This window comes from Ctenopharyngodon idella, chromosome 19 (assembly GCF_019924925.1).
Source record: "Ctenopharyngodon idella isolate HZGC_01 chromosome 19, HZGC01, whole genome shotgun sequence".
Lineage (NCBI taxonomy): Eukaryota > Metazoa > Chordata > Actinopteri > Cypriniformes > Xenocyprididae > Ctenopharyngodon > Ctenopharyngodon idella.
In genome coordinates this window covers 28,184,411-28,211,649 of record NC_067238.1, presented here as the reverse complement: position 1 = coordinate 28,211,649, position 27,239 = coordinate 28,184,411, and the positions used below count along the sequence as shown (strand labels likewise).

Here is a 27,239-nt window from a genome sequence, read left to right as displayed (position 1 = left end):
CCAGGGATCTTGACAGTTTATTAACAGAAAAAAAATATGGATACAATTATGATGCATCCAGTGCTGCTCTAAAGATTTCCCAGCTGCCACGTCTCCATCTGTATGTCACACTCCCACAGGACTATACAGGACAAAGATAGATAAGGTAAAAATAAGTAATCTGGTTCCATAACAGTATTTTCTCATCTTGAATTACAAACAGTAAATTTAAAGAGAACCTTTTATGCCTTTTCACAGGATGTAATACAAGTCTCTGGTGTCCCCAGAATGTGTCTGAATTTATATCTCAAAATACCCCACGGATCATTTATTATAGCTTGTCAAATTTGCCCCAATTTGGGTGAGAGCAAAAACACTCAATTTTTGTGTCCCTTTAAATGCAAATGAGCTGCTGCTCCAAGCCCACTTTCCAGAAGAGGGCGGAGCTTTAACAGCTCACACTTTGGTTGCTCAAAAACAACAAAGCTGGAGGATCTCACGCAGCCAAAATTAGGATTGTCAGTAACAGTTTTAGAATGTTGCAACTTTTAGAATGCATCTGGACGTTTCTGAATGGTTAGTGGATAAATGTATGTAGTTGCTGTGGAGTTGATTCAACTCATCGACTAGCATGTGCCGTCATGTTAATCTTTTGTGCAAATCCAGCGTTGAACTGACCCTTGTTTATGAAGCAGTCCGGCGTAATATAAATATCTATCTAAAAAGATATTTTTCTATTATAACATCACAAACCTGCATATTATCGTCCGCTGTGCAGGAACATCTAGTGCCGAACAAGTCATTAGTTCATAGAACAGGTTCCTTGGTAGATCTAAAAAGACAAGAACTTTTTACTCCATCACACAAACACGTGCGGGATCATCATTTGCTTTCATCATTGTCTTCGGTGAATGCTTACCCATTTCTGAAACTGTATGATGCTTCTTAACCTCCTTCAATCACCTGAGGCCCCTGCAGTAAGAGAAAGACAGTGAGGATACAGAAGTAAACCAATACAAAGTCCTACCTTAACTGCTGTACATGACTGAATCAAAGCAGGCTATTATCATTAACATCTAACACTACATATATGAAATGGAAAACAAAAGGAATTATAGCTACTTTAGTTCTCTTTCCAAAACCAAAATCCCCCCCCATCATGAAAAAAAAAAAAAAAAGCACATAACGTGCAAGTAAGTGGTTAGGAATATACAAGTTAAACATAGCTAAGTCACATTTTTTTTTTTGAATATACTGCTGAAGAGCAAATATTACTTCATCTCATGCAAAAACACGGATGCTGTACAGCGTAAATGACACTTGGACTCATTTCCATACAGACGACACCACCTCAAACACAAATCGCAGATTTCTAAAAGATAAGGATGTTGGGTTAAAGATCTGCCTCTCTGAGGAAGCTGCTAGGTCAAAAGGGTAGTTCTGGCATCACACTCCATAGAGCTGAAAACTCATGGTCAATACTAGGGTTATCAAAATGACAGATTGGGACCAAGGTGAATGGATCACAGTGTAGATAGACACCTACACACATCCAGACAGTCAAAATGCTGATCCAGCATTATACATATGTTGTAAAGATCTGCTCCATTCATCCACAGGAGCAGGAATACTCGCGCACACTCACCAGAGTGAATTTAGGGCACCATCAATACAGTAACATGGCTGCGATACACTGCTGGAGAATGATTCATTGGCATGAGTGCAATACTTTTGTGAAGAATAAAAGAACACAATAGATTAGGGAAAACACCAAAGAAATGTACCTTAAAGCACTTTGGTTACTCAGAGTATGTCCCACCCCAGTCCACATTGAAAAGTTCATAAAGAGTGGAGGCAGTATTTCTGTGATATATAAATATACCAAATAGTTATGAATATATATATATATACACCAAATAGTTATGAAGTAAACAGACTGGATAGACTGCCAGGATTGAGAAGAGAGAGAGAGAGAGAAAGAAAAACGACTTACACTGCACAAATGCACTTTGCAATGACAAAACACTTAAAGGATATCCAATATAGTGATTTGTTGCACACTACAACAGATCATGTTGATAGGTTTAAGCACTCAAGAGATTGGAAAGAATATGAGTGGGACAAGTCTGCTGTGGTATGTCGTGGAATCTAATATGCTTGTCATCAGAAAATACAACTGAATTAATAGAAATTGTCTACCAAGATAATCCAAACCACCCAAAATCAGTCATTATCAGGGAAACTACTAATTACAGACAACTAATAAATATAATTGTAAAACTGACAGCGACAGGAAAGACTTTTATATTATAAAAAAATTCTACATAAAACAAATTATGAACTGTTCAAAGATTCATGAAAAGTATCACGGTTTCCACAAAAATATTAATATTAAATTTCTTGAGCATCAAATCAGCATATCAGAATGATTTCTGAGGGATCATGTGACACTGAAAATTCAGCTTTGTTATATAAATTACAGGAATAAATTTATATTTTAATATATTTATAAATGTAAGAATTTTAAATTGTAATCTCACAATATTACTGTTTTCACTGCGTTTTGATCAAATAAATGCAGCCTTGGTGAGAATAAACTAAAAAAAAAAAAAAAAATTACAAAAAACAAAAACCTTACCGACCACAAACTTCGGAAGTGTATGTGTATAGAAGCAATGAACAAGCAATTGTGTCATAGATTTTGCAGCTTCACTTCAGCTGCAAATGACAATGCAATTGATTTTTTTTATTACTTTGTTTTCAAAAAAAAAAAAAAAAAAAAAAAAAAAAAAAAAAAAAGTAATAGTGTGATTTCTCCAAGCACTCTACAATACTGAGATCTGTGCAAATCCATGTTGCTGTTTTTCCAGTCATTAAAAAAAAAAGATGGGAAAAAGTAAAATCTGGTATACAAAAAAAAGGAAATTACTCTGAAATTTTTTTTCCTGAGTCTGTTCCAAAAGCAAAATCATGTTTAGAAAGTCCCCACACAAAACCGTGAAATTCGTTGTGCCTTTTAACTAAAATCAAAAATGCTTTATCTGAACATTTCCATTCAGATTTAAGTTCAAAGCACCTTAGCGTTCATAAACAGACCATATTTTGTTTCGTCCCTGCCTAAGCAGAAAGAAAATACTGCTTCTCACAGTACCTTGAGTCAATAGAATGCCACCACCCCCTCGATCGTGAGGTTCTTGATATTTCATTAGTGTGCAGTGTTAAAATGCATGATGCCTGGTGAAGCAGTGATGCTGCTGCTGTCCCCGAAGACAGCTACTGTGAGGAAGACATTACAGAGCAGCTGAAATACACACAGAGGGAGCCAAAGTACCAAACACATTTCAAATATTGCTTACAAAAACAATTTCTGCACTGTGAATCCATTTTCAGGAGTGTGATGCCAGAACCCTGGTAGTATTTCAACACAGCTGATGAAAGTAGTACTTTATTTTCATGGAACAAAGACAAGATCACTTACCTTTTCCGGTGATATGCAAGCACACCTCTTGATGCAAATAAGTCCAGGCTCAACTGTCCACTGATCTGTAGAACTAATCCTCAATGTTACCAACTGCTGGAGTCTGTGGGTAAGCTGGACACTGGCCCCTAATGCTCAGCTATAGCACCACCATTCACTCAATACACAGTACAGAGACAAGCTCTTGCCATGTTGCTAAAATCTCAGGAGCCTGAAAAAGGCAAGTTTCCAATGTATTCTGCCAAGGGGATAAACAGTCTTAACCATAGAGTCTGAGTCACACTATAAATAGTATATGGAAATTCATGGTCCCAGTGTACAGTGCTAACTACATGCAGGGGATGTCAAAAAACTGGCAAAAGTTGGCTGTGTGAATTCCTACTAGCTTATCAAAATGTCAGAAAATGAATTAAGATTTAAAAAAATTATACACTATATAAAAATTAATTCCAATGGCTCCAAGCTGGATACAAGTCAAATGTCTACCCAAAAATTAAAAGTGTGTCGTTTACAATCTCTTGTGTCACTCCAAACCAATGCGGCCTTCTTCTAAGGCCCTATTTACACCTGGTATTAAGATGCATTTTGGTCGAACGGATCACAAGTAGATGAGAGAGAGACACATTCCTGTTTACACCTGATGTTTTATAGGGGGCATTTACACAACACAGTTTTAAACTAAAAAAGGAAAATGTGTGTATTTGGCCATTCATTTACATGACAATGGCATTTGGGGGGCCTGAAAATGCAAACTTTTGAAAGGAGGTTTCAAAGTGCAAGTTTTGGAAAACGATACTATCGTCTCTGTGCAAACTACAAAAATCTTTAGATCTGAAAAGGAAATGGAACAAACATACGGAGAGCATCAGCTTTCATTTCTGCTCTCATAGCCACAAGACCGCACTGAACCTGGTGAGTTTTTAGGGATTAAGTGAGAGAACATTGTGCTTAGTACCTTTGTCTTCAAACCAAACTTGGGATTTCAGCTGTCAGCTGAAGACCCATCTGGCTAGCGCGTTTCCCATAATGTTTACACATTAGGTCAGAAGGTGGAGAGTGGACAATCTTTTGTGGCTGTTCCAACGCATTCGACAACCCATGAGCATTTACACTATGAAAGCAATCCTGTCAAATGCATTTTCAACTACCTCAGAAAGAGGTTGAATGTAGACAAGCTCAAACCATTTTAGACCCTGTTTACACCTGTATAGGGCCCTATGATTTCCGCAATGCAGAAAAAGCGGACAGAATCACGGAATCCATTCATAAAAAACGGAATTTACTATATAACGCGGAATGTCACGGAATTTGTCAAATTTTTGATGAATGAATAAAAAGCAAGTCAGTACACTTAAATTAAAATCGCAATATAGACTAGTGTCTGTGAATATTAAACCGCAACAAGACTATTTAAATGAATCCTGCATGTCTGTGTGTCTCTGAAATTAATGGCGCAGAAGCGCGGTTTCATTTACCTCACACACACACACTGAAGCATGTGTTACGCTCGGTGTTTTCATCCTCTGTCACCTCACTATATGAGGACATGAACGCACAAAATTCATCTCCAGAGCTGCTCTGAGTCACTTCATCAGCATTTTACCGCTTTAAGAAAATCTATCATCATAAACACACAGAAACTCAAAGCTCTTGGCAACCCGTCAAAATAAAAGTTCGATTTAACTTGACAACATATTACTGTTGTACAGTAGAATTTAGATGTTTCAATGTAATACTAACACTAATAGACTTATTAAAACTATTTTTAATTAATCTGTTTTTCTTCCATGTTTTAATTTTAACAGTAAAGCTCTGCAGCACTTTGTTTGATAAAAAGTTTAATTTCATGATTAAAAGATAAATTAATGTTATCCGTTCATTTGATTGCCAGAAAAATTAAAATATGCAACAGAATTTCTGAAAAAAACCCCCCCAAAATTTCATAATACATTTAATTAATAAATTAATTAAAATAAAATAATAAAAATTAGACATTCTTTTTGATTATTAAAATTGAACTATTAAAATCAAGTCCAAAAAATTAAAATGGAAAAAAAACGGAATCCAGAAAAATTAAAACGGAAAAAAACGGAATTTGGAAAAAAATAAAACGGCTTTCATAGGGCCCTACCTGTATATATCGTCATCCACTTGTGATCGGATCAAACAAAACATCCCAACACCAGGTGAAAACAGGGCTTAAAGGTGCAGTCACATTTATCATTGAGCTGACAAATTTCACACATTTGTCTTTGTAGTCAACCTCTTTTTGAGTCATCTGAACTCAAATCATATTGAGGCAACTCTGAGAGGACTATGGAATCTTAATTGGTTATTCCACTTAATCAATTTCTGTATTTTACAACTTCTAAATAAGTATGTATTGTAAGTATATATTGAAATACACTGTACATTTCATACGGACTTGTATAGCGCTTTTTGATGAGCGTGAAAAATGCTGTCCACTATATATTTGTGTTACTTGGAAGAAATAACTTACAGGTTTGGAATAACACAAGGGTGAGTAATTTTCATTGAGTGACCCATCTTTTAAAATATGGTCTGAAGTTGACTAGTGATTTTTTTCCCCTAATCCCTCATCTCCCCAGTGTGAATCTGGACTAAAAATGTTAAAAAATAAATAAAAATATCCACCTTATTCTTCAAAACGGAAGTAAGATTTTCTGTGAATGTGCTGAGACTTCCGATTAATTTGCCACTATAGGGAAACAACTGGAATAACAAAATGTAAATGAAATTATTTGCACTAAAAAAACAGTTTTAACACAATTACAATAAATTAAAATAGTATGATAACTAGTAACAGTTTCCAATATCAAGCAGCATAACAGCCAGTTTTTGTACAGCTAAAATAAAGTGGGTGAGACCGGAAGCCTCAACACATTCAAGTTATAATGGCAATGCCTGCTCTTACTTTAAAAATAAGGTGGATACTAGTAAACTGTAGAGCTAAATTGAAACAGGCACAATTAAAATGTTTTGCTTGCAGGACTTGGCAGACTGTAAAATAATCATGCGATTTGCACTTACCAAGCCTGGAGGTGGTGTAGTGTTCTTGAAAATTGAGAAGCCAGTTAATTTTTATCTTTCTCTTCCTGCTAATATCCAAGAAACTAGCTACAAGAGCTTCAGGTGGGAATGAGAAAACTCTTCCCATACATTCAATGCTTTTTTTCCCCCAAGAAGGCTAAAAAGATTGAGAAGGTGCAAAGGCAGGAGAATATTCAGATGAATTCATTTCCTGATGCTTCTAAACAAGCCTCATGTCTGTCTAAACACTGAATACTTAAAGGGGTCATGAATTGAGAAATCAAATTTTCCTTGATTTTTTTTGACATGTAGGTCATTGTACTATAAAAACTTTGTGTAAGTTTCAGAACTCAAAACTTCCTTGTTAGTCCCAAAACAGCTTTTATTGAATCCAAGCTCAGAAAACGTCTCGTTTAAAATTGTCACATTATGATGTAATAGTGAGGCGAAAGACAGCCTCTGCAGAATCAGATCAATGCCTACATCATTGCGTCTTTGGCCCCACCCACTGGCATGTTAGTGAGACAAGGACAGAAGAGAGATACAGGATCACTGGACTAAAAATCATCCAAAGGATCGTAATGCTAGGAAAGTGGTTATTAACTATGTGAATGTCTCTGTCCGTTACATTTTACAGTGGATTCTTTGATAAATCAGTCGTAATTTCAGCGCAGGCTTTGCAAACAGACTTTTACTGTAAGATACGGACCAGACAGTGCCCAATCTGTGATCAGTGATTTCTGATATGTAATGATTCATGTACAATCAGATGTTTTGTCTCAATCGTTTATGCGTCAGTAAATCAAGCCAGTGACTAAATGGTCAACTTCACATTGCTTCTCTTACTAGCATGAAAATAATGTTATTTAAACTGTGATTAAATTAAATAAAGCATTTAAATAACCCCTTTTATAATCGCTGGAGCTGTCAATCACAAGCACGAGTTTATCAGTGACTGAGTTCTGGACTCTCTGCAGAACTCTGTTATAATCAATGATGCTGTCTAAACTGCACAATGAATCTCTTATTTACATTGTGTTTGCACTGTTACGATGAAAGCATTTGAAATCGAATCGAAATCGAGCTGCAATGACAAGATCATGCATTCAACACATTAAACGGTCATCGGCTACAATGCTCATCACTGCAACCTTTCATGTCACAGGTGTAGATCTAAATATAATGCTATAAGCAACACTTTATGATTGTTTAATCTCAAAAGCTGTAATAAAAGAATGCAGTAAAAGTTTTAGAGAGCTCCATATGTAAAATCTAAAACTTATTTCATATGCAAAGACGTTAACCAATCATAGCAGTGGGCGTTTACATTGAAATGTCTCAGCAGACATGCCCCATCCAAGAAATAGCCTAAAATCAGAGTAGAAAATGGCCTTTTATTAAATTATGACAATTTTTGATGCAAAAAAAAAAAAAAAAAATCATACTAATGTTACTAAGTGAACCTCAGGAAACATTGTAAAAAAAAAAAAAAAAAAAAAAAAAAATTATATATCAGTTCTTGACCCCTTTAAGTTCATTTGAAAACTGACTGGTTGGTTTAGAGTAGTCTTTCCAAAATAACAGATTGTGTTTTTTGACAATGCATAGCAATTTGAAAGCAGTTCATCTTCCTCAAAACTAGCAAATTTAAGTATTATGTAAATGTGGATTTATGACTCTACAGGACAAAACCCCCAAGTTGCCAACATCAAGGACAATCCTCAGCAGTTCTTTATATGGTTTATCACTTGTTTCTTGAAGAAATCAGCTTCTGCAATTTGATGGTTTGATTAGATTCATAAATTCAGAAAAAAAAAAAAAAAAAAAAAAAAAAAAAAAAAAAAAAGGAAACTTATGGTAAAAATATTTCGACCCTCAACAATGCAGTCTAGGAAATGTAGTCTAAATTGAACAAAGCTGCTCAAAAAGGAACCACATAATAGAACAACTTCAATAATCACAAATAAATTGGCTATTCTACAATTATGGAACACAGTAATGAAATTCTAGAATTAAGAACTATGGCCAGATTAACAAAGCTTCTTTAAAACATTTTCAGTAACACTTTACAATAAGGTTTCATTAATATGAACTAAGAATTAATAATTCTACAGCATTTATTAATCTTAGTTCATGTTTATTTTAACATTAACTAATACATTATTAATATCAAATGTTGTATTTGTAAACATTAGGCTTGTTATTGCACTGAACTAACATGAACAGCTGGATTTTTATTATTAACAAAGATTAATAAATACTGTAACAAATGTATTGCTCATAGTTCATGTTAGTTGATGCATTAATGTTAACAAATGAGACCTTATTGTAAAGTGTTACATTTCCTTAAAAGCATTGTTACAAACTCCTGGGAATTTATCTCGTGTAATTCTTGAAAAATTCTCAAGTTCTCAATTATTTAAGAAAATAGGCTTTGGTGTTATCCAATTTTATGTTGGCCTCACTGATTAACTTAAGGCTGTCTTTTTGGCTGTCTGTAGATTAATGTAATAATCTGCAGCAGTGTCACATTGTTTAACGTGCTGTATATTTGTAATTATTTAATTCTCAATTTCAATTCCAATACCACAGTAAAAACTACTAAAGGCTTGAGGCAAATATTCATGAAAATGTTCCATGAAAGTCATGAGAATAAATTAAGAATAAATAATGAATTTTTTTTTTTTTTTTGCAATCCTAAATGTTTGCTCACTCTATGTATTTGTGTTTTATAATGGGGTATTTTTGCGCAATTGCTTACAAACAGCACAAGCTTGATTTCAAATTTTGAATTGAATTTACAGTCAAGTAAAATGAGAACAAATTAATTTCAAGCAGTAGCAAAAATACATACAATAGAATAATAGACTGGATAGTCACTGTAATTAAGAACAGTAAATTCACCGTAAATTAAAAACCGATAAATCCTTAAAAGTTAAAGTTATTCAGTCGAGAGCAGTTAATTCTGTAATTAGGCTAACTATAATAAATCCAAGCATGGATCTTGACTATATTGTTTGCGACTGCAGAATAAAAGCACCTTACGCAACCTGTTTGACAAAGTCTTTTCTCCTGTCGTTTTAATAGAAAAACGTTCATGTAATTTGGAATTATTAGGAATTTCAGTGTTTCAATTATTGAGTGTTTTTACTTTTGTAGTGTGTTAATTTGATAAACACCCTATAATAAATCAGGAAACTAGATTTAAAAGGTAAAACAAAAGATGCGTATGAGTTGATATTCTGAAAGTGCAAAAATTCTGATAAAATGTCAAATTTCTTAAAACGACAACAATCGTGATAATTGAACAAAATAATTTAACAATTATGCAGCATGACAAAATTGTGACAGTTTTCATTGGATAAAACTCGACCAAAATGCCCAGATATTTAGTCGACTAAAACTTGACTAAACAAAAACAGTACAAGCTTGACTAAATGATAAACTAAAAAGTACATTTGAGACAGAACTAAAATAAATAAATAATAGCTGACAAAATTAACACTAATGTGAAAGCTATTTTACGTGAATATGACACGAGTGAAGCACAAAGCTTTCCCTTACAGAAAACCACATGAATTTCATGTATTCCATGTGATCATAGTTGCATACTTTACTGTGGTAAAGTAGAAAAACGCCATAGAACAGATACCTTTTTATTTGTACATCAAATTCTATTTAACAATGTGCTTGACAAACTTGACGTGCCTTATCAAGTCTATCGGATAGCACATTTCACACACTGATAATTTAGTTTGGCTTTCTCTGGCAGCGCAACATCAAATATAGCCTGATTGTCTTGCACCTGTGGAAGATAAAAATTTGCTCAGACCTTTTACAAGTGTCAGTTGCTTTGGAACATCGGGAGAAAACCAAGATATTAGACAAGAGATGGTCTCTGTCCTGCACGTGTCCCACATCCCTCTCAAAGTGCAGAGTAGTATACATGATGCATTTATCTTAACTTCACATTACAAGCACAATTTCTGCATTGTGTATTATTTGCAAAAATAATAGGCTATAATGGATGCTTGCCAAGACAGGCATTTTGACAATTGTGTATTTGATGCAAAAGAGAACTGAATTTGGGAGTCTCAAAGGCAGCTTTATGCGTGCGCTTCGATTGTGTACCCGATCGGGCCAATGACAATTCAGTCAAGTTCCCAGGCAGTTCTTATAGTCAAACCGTGAAACGCATCCTGTATCTGTGTGTGCCTGCTGTCTTACCTTTTGGGGATTTAAGACAAGTGTAAGTTATCCTAACTTTGAGTTTTTTTTTTTTTTTTTTTTTTAAATGATTACAACCTTTTTTTTCCAGGAATTCAAGGTCCTCTTTAGTTTGTCTTTAGAACAATCTTAAAAAAGGGTAAGAACATTAAAAAAAACATTTTTTTTGTAATACAAAATGTTCTAAACTTTATTTTTAAAGTTAGAAAACAAAATAGCAACTATGAAAACTGTATTCTGAATGTTCATGAATCCTGCCCTAGCACTTTAGAATTAATACTAATACTCTAAATTTGGGACAAAGATGTAAGAAGCCACACTAATAACTGTAAAGAAGCAAAACAAACTTGGTTGTTCCAAATCTGACAAACAGGCCAACAAGGATTTGGTCAATGATAAATAAGTGGTTACATACCATAATGTCATATTTTGTAGTGGATTAGGGCTCACATATTCATTCTGCCCAAAAACAGATGACCTAAAGCAAAAGGTGACAAACTGACATGAAGTGACCAACAACTGTCTGTTTTAAGAGATAAAACTAAGAACAAGATGTAACATACAGGTGTGTTCAATGATGACTTGTCTACTTGCTACCAAGGGTCTTGAACAAAGCTCCTGAAGTTTTAATGCCTCGACCTCACAATCTTTGGCAAATCCAGCGACTAGTTCTTCCTCTGAAGTGCTCATTGAAGACTGGTAAATTGTAAGTATTTCCAGGTAGACTGATAAAAAAACCTAAGCACCCTGAAAATTAAAAGCCAGCCAATCAGACTAGAGACTGGTATTCTGCAAAATCTCCAGCCATTTTGTCAGTATTATGCATTAGATGCATGGTGAGCAGTCCATGGGCATGCCGTATGAGGCTGAGATTAAGTGGATAAATGGCTAAAATCCAAAACAGTTCCAAACTCGAAGATACTTCGGAAGTCACGAACAAACCTGTTAAGGAAGAAAATGTATAGAAAACCAACACAATAGACAATACATTTTACCAAACAATGTATCTGGGAAAATCTGTATGTGAAATTACCTTTTTCCAGCTCCATTCTTGATGTTAAAATAACTACATAAGCCATGTAACGTTTTGTATTTAAATCACATTAAATGTACGCTAGCAATAAAACTTCAACTATTACACATGGCTTTCAAATTAGGAAATGTGTTATAATTACAGTACCATTACATTTTTTTTTTTTTTTAAATGTAGAAAGAAATGAAGAATGTAGAAGAAATGAAGCTAATTGTTTGCTGTGGCAATGGCAAAATAGAGTGACTTGTAAATGACCAATGGCATGGGTCAGGAATAAGGAATTCTCTCTACACAGGAAAGTGAAGCCCAAAATGTAGGCCTCGCATCATGTAAAGTGCAATGAAATTAATTTCACAATTATATTAATAGTAGAAAAAATTAATGTGATAATTGACAAATTGATTGCTTCTGCCTCCATGCTTTGACAGCAGCATAACGTGCTAGAAGAAAAGCGTGACAGCATTAACAGTAACTTTGTGGAGAAGGAAGACAAACTTAAAATATTGGCTTTGTGTGATGTTATGCCAATATGGGTTTCTCAAAAAAAATAAAAAATAAAAAAAAGGAACTTTAATCAATGATATCTTACAATATAGAAGTCAAGCTTTAATATGAAAAATGGTGTTATAATTGTTATAATTATTCTAACAGAGAAATATGAGTACAGTAGAGAACTGTTATTGTTATCTTACAATATCAAAAGTCAAGCTTTAATATGAAAAATGCAATGCGTTATTCTACCAGAGCAGGTATGAGTACAGTAGAGAACTGTTAGTTAACTGACCTAGGTTTCACAAAGATAAGAAAGGTGTAAACTATTTTTAGAAACAGTATTGCTCACAACACAAGTCAGAAGCCTTGCTTCTTGCTCATTTTGATTTGTAGTTTGCATTATTCTTAGAATTGTTCTTGTATTTTGCTCATTTACAAGCTGCACAATATAACCTGCAATTGGCCTTACTCTAAAGTGGTTGTCATTTAAGGTCTTGCAAATTTACAGACAACAAATTTAAAAATAACATTCTATGCAGCACCTCTCAAATCATACTATGACATGGAGGGTGAAGCAAATCAAGCAATTTAATTGTCTTGGAACACTGAAAAATGCTACTATGCAAATTGATTTTGTTTTGACTGGCAAAATGAAATAATCAACAAACAATGAGGTGGTGTTGTGGATTCTACACATTGAACAAAATTCAACCATTTAAACTATGTGCTTTCATGCATAGATGAGAGTAGCAATGTTTTTTTTATTTGAGTCATCCATCATAACTAGAGAAGGATATTCTTTTAAATGGTAGAAATTAAATCACTACAAGAAACATGCTACTTGGTGAACAAGTATCTGTGTCCCTGTAACGTCTGCACAGGTAGTTGAATTTCACTAGTTCTACTTGCATAATAACTAGGGCTGGGTGATTTATTTATTTATTTATTTTTTGGTAAAGTTTTTTTTTTTTTTTTTTTTTGAAGTTTTCATATCCTACCTAATGTTGTCCTCCAAACAATGCGTAAATTGAAAATTGGCTATGAAAACAAATACAGTGAATGTATTGATGTAGGCTAGGCTGTAAATTGTGCAAAAAAAAAAAAAAAAAAAAAAAAAAAAAAAAAAAAACTTAATATAAACATTCTAAACAATGTTCGAAAATTTCAAACAGTCTAAAATAATTTTTGTAAAATGTATATATTTTAGAATTATTGCAAGCCATCTGTTTGACATGCATGCGCACAGCGGCGCTCATTCAGAGAAGTTTACTTGCTTAACTTTCTAACATTTACAGATGAGCATATACCATGAAACGCAAGTTATCTACTAAGGAAAACATCTCAAACATCAGAGCAAGCTGCATTAATCTATGCTTACGAGCTAGTTTAAAGCACTTAAAGCAAGTCTCATGTTTAGGACAATTTAGATCTTGCACTTTTCCACAGCAGCCCACTCTGAAAATAAATGTTACTGCTTACCCTATTATCACATTGTGAATATATATTGATATAGCTTACAAAATCTATACACCACCTAGACCTAGTAAGATCATGTCAAATCATAAAATGTTATAGTTTGAGTAATTCACCTATAATGGCAGCAGTATACTTTTCAAATGGATACATGTAAATCATGTAAACAAAATAGGTTTATAATGTGTGTGAAAGTTCATCCAAGAACACAAACACTAATTAGTTTGTTTCTCTAATCCCTTTTGGTTTCATAAAACTTAGGCATTGCTTGTGAGCAAAAACTATAGAAAGACAGTTCACTCCTATTAGTTATGAATGGGAGAAACTGCAATGCACAATATGGCAGAATAGGTTCCGCCTTCTAAGTAAAAGGGCCAATCTCTCATTGAAAGTCATTACGTCACTGCAGCTGCTGTTAGAAATGAAACCTGATTAATCCAAGCCATTCCCATAGAAACCTGACACTCACGCTTAAGACTGCACATGCACATTGGCTCGTCTAGCCTGAAAAATAAGCCTTTTTTTTAAACGCTATGAGCATAATTGTTATTGCTGATTTGAAATGGTATTTAATTGTGAGTTCGCCAAGCAGTTAAGATTTCAGAATTCCCCAATTAAATAGATAGGACTTGGTCTTGGATGCCCGAAATAGCTGCCCGGAGGCATTGCAAATATGGTCGCCAAGTGAACAGATTTTCCTTGAAAGGGATTTGCTGAGAATCAACTGTCCACACATGGCAGGAATGGTTTGTTTAAATTTTTTTTTTAAATCAATGTTTTCCCAAGCTTTTGCAAAAAAACAAAAACAAAACAAAAAAAAAACCCCTGAAGTTTGCTTGTACGCCATGCCAGCTTCTGTGGCTATTTTCATGGAGAGAAAAACTTATATCAACTATATCAGGTGTTTACAATTTTATTTTTCCTTAAAAACAAACTATACTTGGTTTAACTTTGTTAAAAACTTCTTCAAAAGAGTTACCTGAATAAAACAGGTTTCTCACAGGGTTAAAACCAGCACAATCTAATAAAACATGCTTCAATGATAAAGAGTTTTGACAGAAAGAACATTTTGGTGGATAAGAAATTGAAGTAAAACAAATATTCATCAGGAGGATTCTGTTCAAGTTCCAAATTTCCAAGGATTCCGTCAAGAGCCAAAATGTGTCCATGACACCACTCTGGGTTCTACTTTGTAAACAAATGAAACCAAGTCAGATTGTTTAAGCTATACTTCCAAATAAAAAAAAAAAAAAAAAAAAAAAAAATTGATATCACCAGCAATCCATATTTAACTTGATAGTCAGGTTGGCAGTGATAAATCTAAACTTAACTATAATAGAAAAGGTATCTAGGGCTGCCCCCTAATAGTAGACTACAATGTTAGTCGATAAGAGGAGGCTTAGTTGACAAATTTTATTACTTTAGTCACCAAAAAAAAAAAAAAAAAAAAAAAAAAACTCCACAGGATGTGGCAAAGTCACACAGCCCTTGATGGACAGATCGTTAACGGCGGGTCCTTGTGGTAATTACAGCATGTCGTGCAGGAAATCCAAATGTTCGCCTATCATTCATCGACCTCAAATAAGGCCTATCATTTGAAACATACAAGTAATAGCAACTTTACATGGCTACTCACTCTAACGTTAACCTAGATAAATGTTCGCTATCATTAGTGTTTGTGCGGAGTGTGAAAGCTAAAGTATTAGCACACTTACTGCATGTCGGTCACTTGCATTTATTACTTATAACAGCGGCGGGGGGGGCTAATACATCATTCGAAAAAGGTCTACCTTTTATTTGTGTAAACTCAAAAAAGCGTTGTGCTTTTGAAAGAAACAAAACAACAGGATGCGCTTTCTGCAGTCTGTCTCCTTGAACTGGAGCATGTCACAAAGATGAACCGAAACTCTATACCTATACGAAAGTAACACATAGGCTACTTGCCTCAGACATGAGAAATATCTATAGAAAGCTTGAAATGTCTACTTTTAGAGAAACCAACGCAAATTAAAAACAAATACTCCGATTATGTAATCCGTATGAAAGTGTCATTTCACTCCATAGGCGCCTTCACTATACTGCGGAGATGCCGAGGCAGCATCGTCAACATCTTTGCAGTCGACTCAGAAAACACAATTTTTTAAATAATGTCTCATTGCTATTTTCCCAACACAATCATAATTATTACTTATGCCAGTGCTTTGCTGCAAACTTTAATCGTGCGCTTGAGTGCAGAATAGGCTATATATATATTACGCCAATATATATTAAAGGCTGATTATGTTTTAGTACCCCCCCCCCCACCAGTATATACTTAATAAAATTAAATATAAACATGCGATTAGTTGACTAATGGCTTGAATGAATGACTACTAGTCGACTAGAAATATCTTAAGTCGGGGGCAGCCCTAAAAGGTATCCATAAGAACAACTCCAAGCGACAACCTTTAAGATTAAGAAAATGTACTAGATGCCTACATGTGTCAGATGTGTCAGGTGTTAGATGCCCGACACATCAGAAAATTAAACATTGTGCCAACAACACCTGAATGGGGTTTGGGAGAACAAACTGCACTCTTTATTGAAAATGTACATGTAGTATTTTAAATGTTAATGGCACAGAACACAGCCATAGAAAGATCAGAACAAATTTACAATATTTCACCAGCATAACACAAGTAACATGACAAGATAAAGACTAATAAGAAAGGGGATTACATGTTGGCAGCACTAAGCCAGTGCTGACTTCAATGGTTTTATTAAACCTATTAAGAATGCAAAATAAAAATAGGACGAAAAAAAATCTTGCCACAAATGGGATGAGTTTTCAGGCTAAAATTGCAAGAAAATTCTTTAAACTTAAATACATCAATTATGACTCCAGAATCGAGCCTCTGGAATTCCACATACAAACTTTGCTTTTAAAGTGCCAGATCAGAAGCGTGGCTTCTTGGCAGATCCATCATATTCCTCACGGACCCTGCCAAATCCTGGGTTTCCAGCACCCATGCCCCTTGGACCACCTGGCCCACCTTGCGGGAAACGCTCATTGCGCTACATGGACCATTTTCAGTTATGTATCAGTTGGGGATTTAGTTTTGTAGAAATTATGGAGTTTACATCCATGGGTATGGGAGAAAAGCAACAAAGGGTAACGAGTTCCATGAGTTCATTTTTTGAGCAAAGTATTATTTAAGTGGGATCCAAGGAAAACAATCGGCGAAACAGTTCCAACACGCAGATCCACAGGTGCCAGAGGTGACATAGGAAAAGGAAGAGAGGGTAATGTATTCATTAGTCAAATACCATTACATTGCATTCCAATAGCGCTGCTGAGATAAATACTGCAGGATACTTAAACTAGCTCCACTTGCATGGGAGATTTAGAAGCAAAATTGTGTCAAAGTTGAGCTTACTGTTGGATGCCCCAAATTTACGATTATGGCAAAGAGGTTTGTACTTTATTACTAGACAAAACCCTCAGCCATATGGGCAATTACAAACTACTACATTATGAGTACAAAATTAACCAATCATTTTAATTATCCTTCTAAAATGTATTTCTGAACATATGGATTTAGTATTTATGAATTTTATAGGGTATTGTTTCACCAGGCCTTGTGTTTGAAAAGATGGCACATTGTTTATTCAAAGACTACACGTCAATAATTTTTTTTTTTTTTTTTTTTTTAAGTATTATACAAATCACTTTTGAAATACTGGTAATGATTGGGTTTTTACATTCATGTATTATGATTTTAGAAAAAAAAATTTTTGCAAACTATTTAGCCATCATATAGTTCAATGTTAAAAATCCGACTTAAATTTATTGTAATTACGATGTTCATCTCGATGACATGCAGTCGTGATGGTTAACTGGATGAAATAAAATGTCTGCAAATGTGACAAACGGCATCCTGAGTTTGCAGTAGAAACGCATGCAGCATTTTCCTATTTTATCTTTTTTTTCCAAAGTTTAACTGTAAAGTTTAGCCCATCTAAACTGACAACACAAAAATGTGATGCAGTCAATCAAATTTGTTACAAATTTTAGATGATCAATTCTTTAAAAACTGTGAAAGCGTAGGGTTGTTAAACTTAAAATTAAACATTGCTACAGCACATTGACAATCTGCAAATAGAACTGCCACTATATCCACTTGTTTCAAATCCAATTTTTTTCTGCAAAAACGGCTGACTGTTTAATGTCAACCTGAAACTGCACTTGCAACCCATTTTTGTTTGCTAAAGCAACTTTTCTAAGCCAAACAATTTTCAACAGAATAAAAAATTCTAAGGCAGGACTTGAAGGCAAAGTCAAACATGCCAGACTTGAAGGTGAGTGGAGGAATATTCTTCTCTTAAAACACAACCAGCACTCATAGGACTAAATTTAAGTGGCCTTGGTGACATAAGCCAAAGACAATAGTTTGAGGTGGAGCAAGTAATAACATTTGATAAATTACAAAATGTTTATCAGAACAACATACACAAAAACAGTAACTTGTATTGAAGAGAGTACATGGGGTCCATTTTGATTTCGTGTTGACTTTAAGGCTACGTTCACACTCTGTCAGTCCAAATCCGATTATGTGTATCGGATTGGAATCGGATCTAAAATTATTGACTTCCACACTGTGTCAGATCTGATTTGTGTGTCCATGCTGCTTTTCTCCCCCACACCAATATCTGCATTAGTTTCTATGGCAATGAAGTTGAGTTGGTAGGCAAATGCCAAAAATGAAACAACCGCAGCATGGAGGGGTTTGCAGTACAGATGTTGTCTTATTTACAGCATGAAATTGTAGCCGCCGCACACTGGACTACTGCGTTATGATGAGTCAACGGCAGAAAACACGTCTCCGTTATATTGTTATTTCTCTCGTTTGGCACTTTGCAACAACACAACCTTGTTTCTGCACCGACTCTCAGCATGTTTCCTATAACAACGTCTGACATTTACGTTTTACGTGGCGTGAGAAAGTCACAAACCACGCGAAATCCGATCAGAGCAGTTAGACAGAAACGGATTTCCAGAAATGCGATTTGAATAGGATTTCAAACCACGTATGAATGTAGCTCGAAATAGATTTGTAAAAATTGCATTTTATAATTTTTGGCCATTCAGACTTGCTAAATCTGATTTCAATCGGATATGCACAAAAATCGAATTTAGACTGACAGTCTGAACGTAACCTAAGAGTTAAAAATGTCAGATTCTTACCTACTAAAAGTTCATTCAGATATACAACTAAACATCTTAAGACCAAATACTTGCCTTCAGACACTTAAAAAGATCATACAGTTTCAATAAAGAAAAGCATCTTTGCTCTGCTAATTGCAAATTCCAGGGGTGAGTTCCACTCATGTTCAAATGAAACCATTATTGAATTTTATATCTGACAAAAGGATGAGATCATGCTCATGAATAAGGTTTCACTTAGAGATTCTACTCATTAAATGCCTTTTTGAAGTGTGGAGATATTTTATTCCTACTTGATGAAGCCTATCAGAAGGAAACCCCAATTCCCTGATTTCTAATAACACTGCCTGTTAACTGGGGCATCAAAAGGTTCAGCTATAAAAATACTGAAGTGAAAGTAGCACACAGGCAACAAGTTCAACAATCCAACAATTTGGAAAGCACTGACCTTGCTGTTGAATTACTTTCCTGCAACCCACAGCTTCCCAACAAAAGCTTGGGACAGGTAAACATGTAATACAAATTCACAGGCCTGTGATAAAATGTATGGACTTAAAAGGTTTAAATAGCAAGTCTCAGTGTAGCTAGCTACATAATGAATACAAACTGCTGTTGTATTGTTTTGAGACGAATGTTTAAACTCTTGAATTAAAATAGTAGAAATATCCAAAGCACACCAGAAAAAAAAAAAAAAAAATCTTGAAGATTACAAAATGTGTGCCATGTTTAAGTAAACTCTTAATCTCTTTTCTTTACAGCAAATATGGGTCAAACCCAACTCCATTCTTGCTATCCAGTATCAACCAAGTTTAAGTATGGATGCCAACCAACACCTCCAACCAGCTCCTCAAAAGCTCAGCCACATTTTCAGTCACTGTAACTTCATTTCATGATCATTGTGATTAAGTTGCTCAAGTTTATCTGCACTAAATGCCCAGTTTCTCAAAATTACAAAAAAGAGCTCCAAGCATGGAAATAGCATTTCCATGCGATTACCATCGCAGCACTGACATGACTATGACATGGATATGCAACAGTAAACAAAAACAAAAAAACTACAAAAGTATTTCACCACAAAATCAAGTACAGCATTTTATAGGGTATTGTTTCACCAGGCCTTGTGTTTGAAAAGATGGCACATTGCTTATTCAAAGACTACACGTCAAACAGAGCGCAAACATGCCTGTCTTTATTTGCAATTTAGACAGGACTTACAAGTTCATGTTGTAAGCAGGTGTATAAAATTCTTGGGCCTTAGTACAGACAGACTTGCAAAGCAACAAGAGAAGGAAAGTGAGGGGAGCTGAGCTTGAGTGCTGACAACAACCTCTGCCACTAGATGGAGGGATTACAATCAAACAACAACAGGGATCAAAACACACTTCCCACTGACGGGTCTACAAATGATCCATCCACACCTAACTTATAAACCTTCAAACACAAAATGGCCTCAGTTCCTATGAACCACAACAGGTCAACTCAAAGATTATCAAGCATTCAATGCACACACATACTCCCGCCACATTCACTCCAGCTTTCAACTCAGGAATACATTACCATTTCGTTGGACACCATGCCCCCTGATGCTTGTCCCCCCATTCCTTGGTGACCTTCAAAATTCATTCCTGCCAATGGGAACTTCTGGCTAGGTGACCCAAACGGCATATCTGTTTATATTTTTAAAAAAAGCACACATTAGTTTCATTAAGCATGACATTATGGAATAATATTTAAGATAATATTTAAATGCTTAGTTTAATGATCAAAGCAATGTAGTTTTAATTGTGAGAGGCAAAACAATGCAACACAATGATAATTGAGAGATGTATGAATTAATGTTCCTCAAAGCCTTCTGTATCATATTTGACAAATATTTCAGCATGACAATGTATGGATAATCAAGTAAACCTGAGTTGCTTCAGTCCAGTACGTGTTGATCTTGAAATATTACTAACAATATAAAAGTTATTCTTAGGTTTACTTTTCAAAATCGTTAAAAGATTCAATCGTTAAAAAAATTCAAGTAGCACAACCTGAAGGTGGACATTTATAATAAAACAAAACAAAAACAAAACAAAAAAAAAAACAGTCAAATCATAGGGCAGAAGGCATGTCGTAGGTTGTGCGCAACAGGTTTATCAGATAAGTTTTGATCATGTTGATAATTTAGAAACCTTAGAAACATATCAAATAGGGCTGGGCATTGACACAAATTTCACGGTTCGATTTCAATTTACAAGCTTACGATTCGATTCAGATTTTGATTCAATTCGATTAGATTAATTTGGATATATCACGTACAGTGCATGTCAAATTTTCTCAAGGGAAAAAAAACCCTCAATTAATGCTATACAGGGAATCAGGTGGTACTACATTATTGAAGATTAAAATTACTTGTTTTGTATACAAACACTTAAATTACACAGAAGTTTTTATAAAAATAAATGTATAATACTAAATTACGTAACTACAACTTTCAACTACAATTCATTTTTACAAATCAAACTTTTTCTAGCTGACTAATGAGTCACTGAATGTCTTATCTGAGGTTAATGTAACATTATGTGTCATTTTTACAAGCTGTTGTAATGACGCCTTTCTGTGGTTGAAACACTGATGGAGCGATTACATGAGACATGATACGGATTTCGATAAGTTGCACTTTCTTTCAACGTACCATCTGTTGTTCATTCATTATTTTGTGCTTTAACTTGTAGTAAAGTGGAAGAAATAATCAGTGTCAAGCCACATTAAAGAGTGCCAAGACAATATTTGTTTGAATTTCATAATAAAATTGACAGAATTTGAAATCTGAGACTTTGTGTCATATCAAAAGTAACAAAGCACAAAGCTTATTGAGATTTGACGGGAGGTGTGCTACAATGTTCTGATCATTTATCAACTCAAAAACAGCATAGACCAAAGATCAATTCTTGGGATTTAGGAATTTATATTGGTTCATAAAAATGAGAAACAATTAAAATCATGAAATCAATACATTTTACCCAGCCCTAGAATCAAATATAATAAATTAGGATTTATAGGGTTGGTATACAATGAAGTGTTGGAATACTGACTTCAGACAGTGAAACACAGAGAAATGCTAACAATACTTCATAGTTTATTACATATAACACTTAATTTATCCATTATTTTTTATATATATATATATATATATATATATATATATATATATATATATATATATATATATATATATATATATATATATTTTTTTTTTTTTTTTACACCCACAAACATATGAATACACACTAATCAAATCAGTTCATTTATGTTCACTTTATAAGGTTTCAGATGTAGAATGCATCTTACCAGCCAATCCAAGGCCTCCACTAGAATTCATTCTCATCTCCCTGTCTCTCTGTAAAAAAAAAAAAAAAAAAAAAAAAAAAATGTTTTATTTGAAAGGACTCAATCAATGTTATTTAAATGCAAAGAGCCTTCTAACTGCACTACTTACATTATCCATAAAGCCACCCATTCTGTAAGACTCCTCACGTTTGCGCCTCATCTGATCTTCAATTTCCCTCTGCCGCATCATCTCCTCCTCTCTCCTGCGGCGTTCCTCTTCCTGCCTGTGGGTGAGAACAATCAGTCAGTTAACTAGAATCACAGCAAGGGTTTCAAGCACCACAATATACAACATGAGACATACCTGAGTTGCATTTCTTTACGTTTCTGCATCTCCTGACTGTGCATTTCTTCCATACGACGAAGTTCCTCTTGACGTCTAAGAAGGTCTTTTGAAACAAAATGAACCCCCAAAACAATTATTCATCCCAAAATCTTAACATTTTTTTAGTAAAACAGCCAAACATAAATACACTGACTCAAAGACAATACTCACCCTGTCTGAGCATGTTTGCTTGATGCTCATGATAAGCATCTTCCATCTCTGCTTCTAGCTTCTCACGGGCCTCACGAATGTTTTTCTCCACTTGCTGCCTCTGTTGTTTCTCCATCTCATCAAGGGACTTCCATCGCTGGGAGTATTCAAACTCAAAGGTGCCAGGACGGGCGAACCGAGGAGGCTGATCTCGCTCCCTGACGACAAATCAAAGCCCATTAACAAATGTATCTATCATTATGACCAATACACCAAAGGGGAGGAACCCCCCCCCCCCCCCCAAAAAAAACAAGTAATTTGAATGAAGAAAGCTCTTTTACAAAACTAGGCATGTGGAGTATAACAAACATCTTTGTTACTGCTGCCAAACCACCTGCATCCAAATGCTTGTCACACCATCTGTCCAACTTCATTTACATGATAAAAAGCCTATAAATATTTTACAACCACCAGAGCTCAAAATTGATTGCTAATCTCAAGAGACTCATTCTAGTCAGAGAATGTAAAATAAATGTGATAATTTGGAACTTACTTCTGATAACTGGGGTTCTTCTGTGCAAGCTTCTCTGGCAAACCATCCTCATCATCATATTGCTCTAACAATTCAACCACAATTGGACGGGGTGACCTAGAACAAAAATAAAACGACGATGTAAAGATATTTTCTACGAGTCTATCCAGTACAATGAATTACCATTTATCCAGGTTGTACATATAAGAACTTCATCTTACGATGTGAGAAGGAACACTCCATCACTGATACGATCAATAGCCTTCCGTGCAGCTGGTTTGGAAGAAAACTCAACAATGCCTTTCCCTGTTGAGCGGCCACGGTCATCTACAATAACTACAGCCCTCTCCACCACTCCAAACTGAGAGAAGGCCTCTTCCAGCAGTTCATTGGACACAAATGGAGATAAGTTGCGCACAGAAAGTGCAGCAGAATGAGTGGCAAAACGAACTCTGAGAGGCCTGCCTTTCATGGGAATATCATCCAGCTCAGCTTTTGCAACCTCTGCCAAGGCACGGGATTCCTGAAGACAAAAAAATGACTAAATTAATTGTAGGCGTATTTTAAAACACTTTACACTTACATTAAAGGAGTTATAAGTCTCACCAGTCTGATGAATCCAAAACCTTTGCTTTGATTGATGAAAATCTCACTGGGCTCCCCATACTTTGCAAACAATTTCCTGAATTCGGGTTCAGTGATGTCGTTTGGTAGGTTCCCAATAAACAGACGACAACGCTGAGTATAGGTTTTCTCTCCAGGCTTGCGCAGCAAAGATAGCGTTGCCTTCAACTCCTAAAACCAAAAATTACACAATAAAAACCCAAGTCTGCTTGTAAATCTATCGTGGGGCTCAATTTGATCGACAAATTGCAAATGCTACTTCACAATGCTTGCGAACGGTCTCACCTACAACGCAAACGCATTCATGAACTAAATTTATCAAACTAGGCCACACTATAACATCAAAATTATAGCAAAACACGTTCATAACGCGAAATAAACGTATAAAAACATCTAATTTAATGCATTTTATACGGACAGAGTTACAAAAGCACTGTGGGACCAGTAGGGAGTCCAACCTTTGTTTAAGTGTCTACAAAATGGCGGATCTGCCTCGGCAAACACGTACTAAAGAAAATGTGTTTTAAATGTGTAAGTTTATAAATTTAACTTACTCAAACCGCTCATATACACTCACTAAACACGACACTTATGTTTTTCTAAGAATTACGTTGTTTTACCTGAGGCTGAATGCCCTCATTGCTCGTGGTGCTCTGTTGTTGCGGTGGTACTGTCTTTTCCGGTTCTTTCTGCACGGGAACATTTGGTTTTTGACCATTCCCCATCCCACCTTTTGGTTGGTTTTTTCTGAGCTGGTTCTGTGGGGAACCGAGGTCTGGGTTCTTCGCATTATTCTGTGGCGGTGGAGACTGGATCTTCTGTGGAGGTGGGGACTGGATCTTTTGTGGCGGTGGGGACTGGATCTGCGGCGGAGCAGCGATGGCGGTCTGCTGTGGCGAAGGGCCTTTGTTGTTGCTCTGCTGGGCCAGACCAGGGCCTTGCGCCGGAGGTGACTGGACCACTGGCTTGTTCTGACTGGATTCCTGCGGCTTCTGTGGTGTAGAGGCCTGGCTGGGCTGATTTCCCTGATTCGGCTTAAATCCGCCACCCATATGGGGTCCTCGGTTTTGATAAGGATGCTGGTTTTGATTTCTAAAGTTAGGGTTTCCCATTCCACCACGCATTCCCATTCCTCCGCGGCCTCGGTGCTGGAATCCTCCACGGTTACGGGAGCGGTCACGAGACATTTTCACACAAGCGGACAGAAAAACAGTTTAAAAAGCCTTTTGAGGGTGATAGATCAGGTTAAATAACGCACTATATTCAAAACTAACGATAAATGCCGACGAGGAGTGGATAACCTGCACTCTCAACGCTTGCTTTGTAAAATGGCCGTTGGTTGCGTGAGAAGATCGTAGAAATGGGAGGAATGACGCGCTCAAGAGCCTCCGCCCCAAATCAAATCCAAGCGGTCCAAAGGGGTACTGGCGCCCTCTAGTGGCGCTCGTGAGTTCAACCATTACTGAGTGAGTGTACTAAAAGTACTTGGCTTTTTGTTTTTTAAATGTAGGGAAAATTTTGTGATACTTTTTATTGGACGCTGGAAAAAATACCCAAATACACAATGAGTAAAAACCATTTCTTTGTGGAAAACAAGTATACTTTAGCAAACTTTTGAGTATACTATGGAAATAATATACTTTAATAATATACAATAATCCTTGCATTGCATGTAAATATGAAACGAAGTGAATTTGTACATTTTAATTTGTTTGAAAGACAAAAGCCTTTCAAAGACAGTAATGCATAGTTAAATGTCTCACTGAGTAATAATTTAAATAATTAGCCTAATGTGTTTGTCAGAAGCTGATTAGATATGCAATGTTGAGAAAACACTTAAAGTAAAATTATTTCTGTAAATCCAGTGATCAAGTGCTGTGTGGCTCTTTCAGGCACATGACTAGTGGCTGTTCTTTGTGTGCAAAACCTGGAAGCTCTTCTAAATATTATTATGTACCTTGTACCTTCCTGTTATCTTCAAGATGAGATGAAGCAAAAGTAGCCAGGTTTATTTATTTATTTTGCAGGTAAAAAAAAATTAGCATCCCCATTCACACACCATTCATTTTATTTAATGCAAGAGATGTTTTCTCATGCTAAAAGATAAGCAGATGCATGTTTGTGAGGAAAAGGGCTTATCAATTGTGTAAAAAAATAAAATAAAATAAATGACACAACAAATGACAACAGTTCATAGTCTCTGTTTTTATTTAAGCTGTTTTTATTCAGGTATGTTACACATCGGAACATTTGCTTGCAGTTTACCATCAATGTCAGGGATTTTTTTTTAGCGGAAGGATGGCATTTAATGATTTTACTATACATTGGCTTATGGCTTTAATGTTTGTATTGTGTGGTATCCATTTTATAAAAGCAATAAGGTACTCGAGGTGTGCTGTAGCCTACATATATTCCAATTCGTGTCGTGCCTAACAACACTCTTCTGTCTTGACTGTATTTATTCAAAATACAGCACAGTCTCTTGTATCTTATTGTTTACAGATAATCAATTTTCATGTTGTGACAAATATAGAGATTTATACAGTGCAGCCCCATGCAGTCTGGGTACCTCAGTCTGAACCATACAGTTTAGTACATTAGATTAGTTGCTCTGTGCATTCTCAGAATTAAACGTAAAGATGCAATGCCACAAAAAGGCCTCAGCCCGTAGTATAAAAGAATACAGCTGTAATTGCTGTGTTAATGCATTAAACCAACTCTGAGCACCATTAAGTTCTCTGTGTAAAAATAACTAAATGCCACTTCAAAAGCACTTCTGTGTCACTGTCATCTACCTTCCTGGTAAGTTTCCTATAGGCCATTTCTTGCAGTGCCAGCTTTGACTGACAACTCTTGATGGTGGTGACGTAAGGACCCCCGGCCTAAGGGGGCCGACACTAATGTCCTTGCATTATTCAGCCTGTGTTATGAGAACACATTCATTTGTTGGTGCTTCAGAGCAAAACCCCTCTATTTAAAACATTTCAGCATCTGTAAGTCTCAGCACTGTCAATTTAAATGATGTTTTTTTGTTAATTACTTCAGTGTGACAAGAGAAAATTTAGTTTAAGCTCATTATTATGGGTTGCATTGTCTCAACAATCCAATTTTGTTTTTTGACACATCTTCAAACTAAAGTTTGTTAGCCTGAAGCTAGACATGCCCTGAAGCTTTTCAACTTTAGGTTTTTGATTTTAAACAGTTATTCTACTTTAAACTGAAGTTTGCGGCGTCTAGTTGCTGACCCTCATTGTGACATTGTCTGTTTCAATTTGAATGTACTCTCAGTGCAAACTCAAT

General features: G+C 35.5%; 1 protein-coding gene across 3 annotated transcripts; it reads right to left on the bottom strand.

The window, feature by feature from the left end:
* Nucleotides 1-25,295, bottom strand: sfpq (splicing factor proline/glutamine-rich). Of its 3 annotated transcripts, XM_051873247.1 has the most exons (14): nucleotides 24,560-25,294; nucleotides 23,922-24,110; nucleotides 23,537-23,838; nucleotides 23,337-23,432; nucleotides 22,805-23,001; nucleotides 22,613-22,697; nucleotides 22,418-22,532; nucleotides 22,270-22,318; nucleotides 20,494-20,603; nucleotides 11,299-16,787; nucleotides 3,131-11,213; nucleotides 899-951; nucleotides 733-811; nucleotides 1-121 (listed from the first exon to the last, which is right to left on the bottom strand). In XM_051873247.1, exons 1-10 carry the CDS (start codon nucleotides 25,124-25,126, stop codon nucleotides 16,668-16,670), a joined length of 1,830 nt encoding a protein of 609 aa, XP_051729207.1. In that variant the 5' UTR covers nucleotides 25,127-25,294; the 3' UTR covers nucleotides 1-121; nucleotides 733-811; nucleotides 899-951; nucleotides 3,131-11,213; nucleotides 11,299-16,667. The 3 variants fall into 3 exon arrangements, with proteins under 3 accessions (XP_051729207.1, XP_051729206.1, XP_051729208.1); XM_051873246.1 differs by having other exon boundaries at nucleotides 3,131-16,787; XM_051873248.1 differs by lacking the exons at nucleotides 3,131-11,213; nucleotides 11,299-16,787 and having other exon boundaries at nucleotides 24,560-25,295.
* Between the last annotated feature and the right edge of the window lie 1,944 nt (nucleotides 25,296-27,239).

Bases quoted from the DNA above. Each gene is read 5' to 3' on its own strand.
- sfpq (XM_051873246.1), bottom strand. From the start codon at position 25,126: ATGTCTCGTGACCGCTCCCGTAACCGTGGAGGATTCCAGCACCGAGGC. The intron at 22,698-22,804 runs GTGAGTATTGTC...TTGTTTCAAAAG, and splicing joins AGCAAACATGCTCAGACAGG to ACCTTCTTAGACGTCAAGAG. The intron at 16,788-20,493 runs GTAATGTATTCC...TGGTCCATGTAG, and splicing joins GCATGGTGTCCAACGAAATG to CGCAATGAGCGTTTCCCGCA.